This window comes from Ctenopharyngodon idella, chromosome 21 (assembly GCF_019924925.1).
Source record: "Ctenopharyngodon idella isolate HZGC_01 chromosome 21, HZGC01, whole genome shotgun sequence".
Taxonomy (NCBI): domain Eukaryota; kingdom Metazoa; phylum Chordata; class Actinopteri; order Cypriniformes; family Xenocyprididae; genus Ctenopharyngodon; species Ctenopharyngodon idella.
Window position 1 is genome coordinate 27,829,214 of NC_067240.1, and position 3,770 is coordinate 27,832,983.

Sequence of the window (3,770 nt, forward strand, 5' to 3'; positions counted from 1 at the left end):
GACTTTAGAATATACATTTATTTTCCATTTGTGACACAAATAACATTTACAACATTTTACATTTGGAGGCTTATTTAGGGTTTTGCATTTACTACTGTTTCAAGAGCTTTGGCCACTTGGTCGACGTTCATGTTGTCCAGTGAAACACTGTGTTCTTTACCAAAACCTAAAGGCAGAGAGATGTATTGTTACGTATATATGGCCATTTGTATGAATATGATTTAGTTATGTTGTTTTCTTACCATATCGTCCCCACAGCATGGGCTGAACTCCAGAGCACTCTCGGATCAGGATGGGAAACTCAGGGTTTGCCTTCTTTAATGTCACATAATGCTGCTCAATAAAATCCCTAAAATAACAACAACAACAAATAATAATAATTAGCAAAACATTAGAATGAGACTGGGAACTAGGTCCAATGTTGAAAGGGGACCTATTATTGTTATTTCAAGATGTGCCTGCGAATGTGGTTCGGGTCAATCAGCTTGTTCTTCTTGACTGTCATGATTGGACATACAGCAAAACTGACCTAACCTCCTTACAGTAATATTTACAGTAGGGCTGTTTAACAATTAATCACATCCAGAATAAAAGTTTGTGTTTACATAATGTATGTGTGTGTGCTATGTATATTTATTTTGTATTTCTAAAAAAAAAAATAGAAAAATCAAATATTTGTAAATAATTTAAATTATATATAAATATAAACATATGCATGTAAATATTTCTTAAATATATACATGTATGTAATTGTGTATATAAATACAAAAATAAATATGTAAAGATATATTATTAAAAGATATATATACACACACATATTATGTGTAAAAAAAAAAAAAAAAAAAAAACTAAAATAAATTACAGTGCCTCAATGAAGCCTTGTGAGCTGATATTCACCAGGTATGGTAAGGGGAATTACTTTTCCCACACGCAGTAAGTGGTAGACCAATCACAAGAGAGGGCCATCTGACCAATCAGAGCAGACTAACTTACACTTTTCAGAAGGCAGGTTTTAAAGAAAACTGAAACTAAAACAGCATTCAGACAGAAGAGGTGCTGCAACAATGTGAGTTATAAGAAAAATTTTTTTAACATTTTTAATCTTGTAAACTTATGCTAGTAAACCCCCTAAACAAAATTATAACCCTGTAAATGAGCATACAGTATAACAGGGTCCCTTTAAACAGAGCTGTAAGATCCAGTGAGAAGTGCTTGAATTTCTCTGTGATTAAACTTGTTTTGAGACTGTAAAAGGCTTTGATCAGTTGTAGAGTTCAGGAGATGTTTCCCTCCAGCAGCAGAGAGTCGACACTACAGGGGAAAATGTTAAAAAAGTAGAACTGATTGGACCTTTGTGAATTATGAGCTGAGATATCGGTTTACCTTGTTTGTAAAATCTGTTCTTTTTAATGGCTTTTGTAGGAAAACTATTTTTCAGAATATCATAGATGAAGAATCTGAGTTAAGAGAATATTTTCATTAAAAATGAGGTGTTATTTGTGGAATACAAAATGTATGTCCTTAATTTTTTGCAACCAATTCAGGTGCTGCCAGTCTGGAGCCCTGACACACCACATAAAATAATGTGCAAAAGTCATTTACTCTTGGTGCAGAAGGAACATTTTTCAGCAATTCGTTTAGATTTTCCTCATCATCTTTGTTGTGTAAGAGCTTTTTAAAACATTATTATGCTCTAAATAGGGTTGCAAAGGGGCGGAAAGTTTCTGGTAAATTTCCGGAAACTTTCCACGGGAACTTAACCTGGGGAATTTTGGAAATATTCCAATTTGGAAACTTAACAGGAATTTATGGGAATTAATTGGAATATTTATATAAAATGTATCATATACAAACATAAATATAAACATTTTGTTTGGTCATAACATAAAATAAGTTATTTTTCGCATTCATTTCATTCTAATTTAGTAAATACATAAAATAAATATATTTTTATTGCAGCAATTATGTGTTATTTATTTCAGTGTCATATGATCCTTCAGAAATCATTCTAATATGCTGATTTGATACTCAGTTATTGTCAATGTTGATGACAGTTGAGCTGCTTAATATTTTTTTGGAACCTGTGATACTTTTTCCAGGATTCATTGATGAATAAAAAGTTAAAAAGAACAGCATTTATTTAAAATATAAATATTTTCTAACAATATCACTTTAATATCACTTTTTAATCAATTTCACACATCCTTTCCGAATAAAAGTATTAATTTCTTTCAAAAAAAATACTGACCCCAAAATTTTGATCGCTAGTGTATATTGTTACAAAAGATTTCTATTTTAAATAAATGCTGTTCTTTAAATTTTTATTCATCAAAGAATCCTGAAAAAAATTATCACAGGTTATAAAAAAACATTAAGCAGCACAACTGTTTCCAACAATGATAATTGAGTATCAGTTTAGCATATTAGAATGACTTCTGAAGGATCATGTGACACTGAAGACTGGAGTAATGATGCTGAAAATTCAGCTTTGCATCACAGGAATAAATTATATTTTAACGTATATTAAAATAGAAATGGTTATATTTCACAATATTACTGTTTTTTCTGTATTTTTGATCAAATGTGCATGTTATGGACTGGGGGAATGCACAGTGCATGCAGGAGGTGTGGCTTCAACAGCCCTGCAGTATGTAGTGTGCTGTGTGAATGTGACTGAGGAATTTGCAGGGTAAAAGTTTAACTGAAAATGCATTAAAACTGGTTGTTTTAATCAAAATTATGCTGCAAGATGTTTTTTTTTTTTTTTTTTTTTCAACTACATTTAAGTACCCTGTTATAGGCTAACCTGTAATTTTGCAAATTCCCTGTTTATTCCCATTAATTCCCATATATTCCAATTAATTCCCATGGAAAATTTCCAGCTTTGAAAATTTCTGGAATTTTGCAACCCTAGCTCTAAATGTTTTACAATTGTTTTATTTCTTTAACTTCGTAAATCTACCAGTGTTATATATATATGTTAGTACACAATACTTTTTTCTCTCTCTCTTTTGCACTTGGATCAAATGGGAACAAGCACAATGCAGGAAAAGTGCTTGAATTTCACTCTGAAAAATATGTACGACCCCTGTATAATTTAACTGTGACTACTAACAGTGGATGACTAAAAGCTAATCGGTTTGACATGTAACTACCAATCATTTCAGACAGTATTTATAATGTACATGAATACTACTGTGCAAGTGATACACGCTGCTTTTAAGAGGGCAGTCACTCTCTAAACAAATCAAATAGTAAAATCCGGCAGTACTGCACCTGGTTCCCTGACTGGCAGCTGATATCTGGCATAACTGCAGGCGAACCTCACGCAGATTCTTCGACAAATTTGAGCCGATTCCACGAACTACCGCAGCCGCCGCCATGACAGTCACCTTCAATGACAGGAAGTGTTCTTCTTCTGTTGTTTATCGGCTGCAAACAGGCTTCATCTGTGTTACCGCCACCTACAGAACTGGATGGTGTCAGTTCCTTTTGATTTTCATTTAAATAATAATTTTCTATTTTAATATTTTGTGTCGTAGTAGATTTTCCAGTCATATTCTTTATCTGATTTTCTCGCACTTTTACAGTATTTGTCTTTCTCTGTCATATGCCCTGCCTACAATAACCTATTTCTTCCTTTATACCATAAAGCCCTATAATCCAAACAGTGATGTTGTCTTTTCATGAAGTCATGATTTCATTATGAAGTCTTTTCATATCCTATTTTATTTCATTTTATTCTATCACAGTTTTCATTTCAGCTCTCC

At 32.4% G+C, this 3,770-nt stretch overlaps 1 protein-coding gene across 1 annotated transcript; it reads right to left on the minus strand.

Moving 5' to 3' along the window:
- Nucleotides 1–3,443, minus strand: ndufa2 (NADH:ubiquinone oxidoreductase subunit A2). The gene is made up of 3 exons (XM_051877562.1): nucleotides 3,277–3,443; nucleotides 243–349; nucleotides 1–166 (listed from the first exon to the last, which is right to left on the minus strand). The coding sequence occupies exons 1-3, from the start codon at nucleotides 3,381–3,383 to the stop codon at nucleotides 75–77; spliced, it is 306 nt and encodes a 101-aa protein (XP_051733522.1). The 5' UTR covers nucleotides 3,384–3,443; the 3' UTR covers nucleotides 1–74.
- Between the last annotated feature and the right edge of the window lie 327 nt (nucleotides 3,444–3,770).

Bases quoted from the DNA above. Each gene is read 5' to 3' on its own strand.
- ndufa2 (XM_051877562.1), bottom strand. From the start codon at position 3,383: ATGGCGGCGGCTGCGGTAGTTCGTGGAATCGGCTCAAATTTGTCGAAG. The intron at 350-3,276 runs GTGCAGTACTGC...TTGTTATTTTAG, and splicing joins GCTGCCAGTCAGGGAACCAG to GGATTTTATTGAGCAGCATT. The intron at 167-242 runs GTAAGAAAACAA...CTCTGCCTTTAG, and splicing joins CATGCTGTGGGGACGATATG to GTTTTGGTAAAGAACACAGT.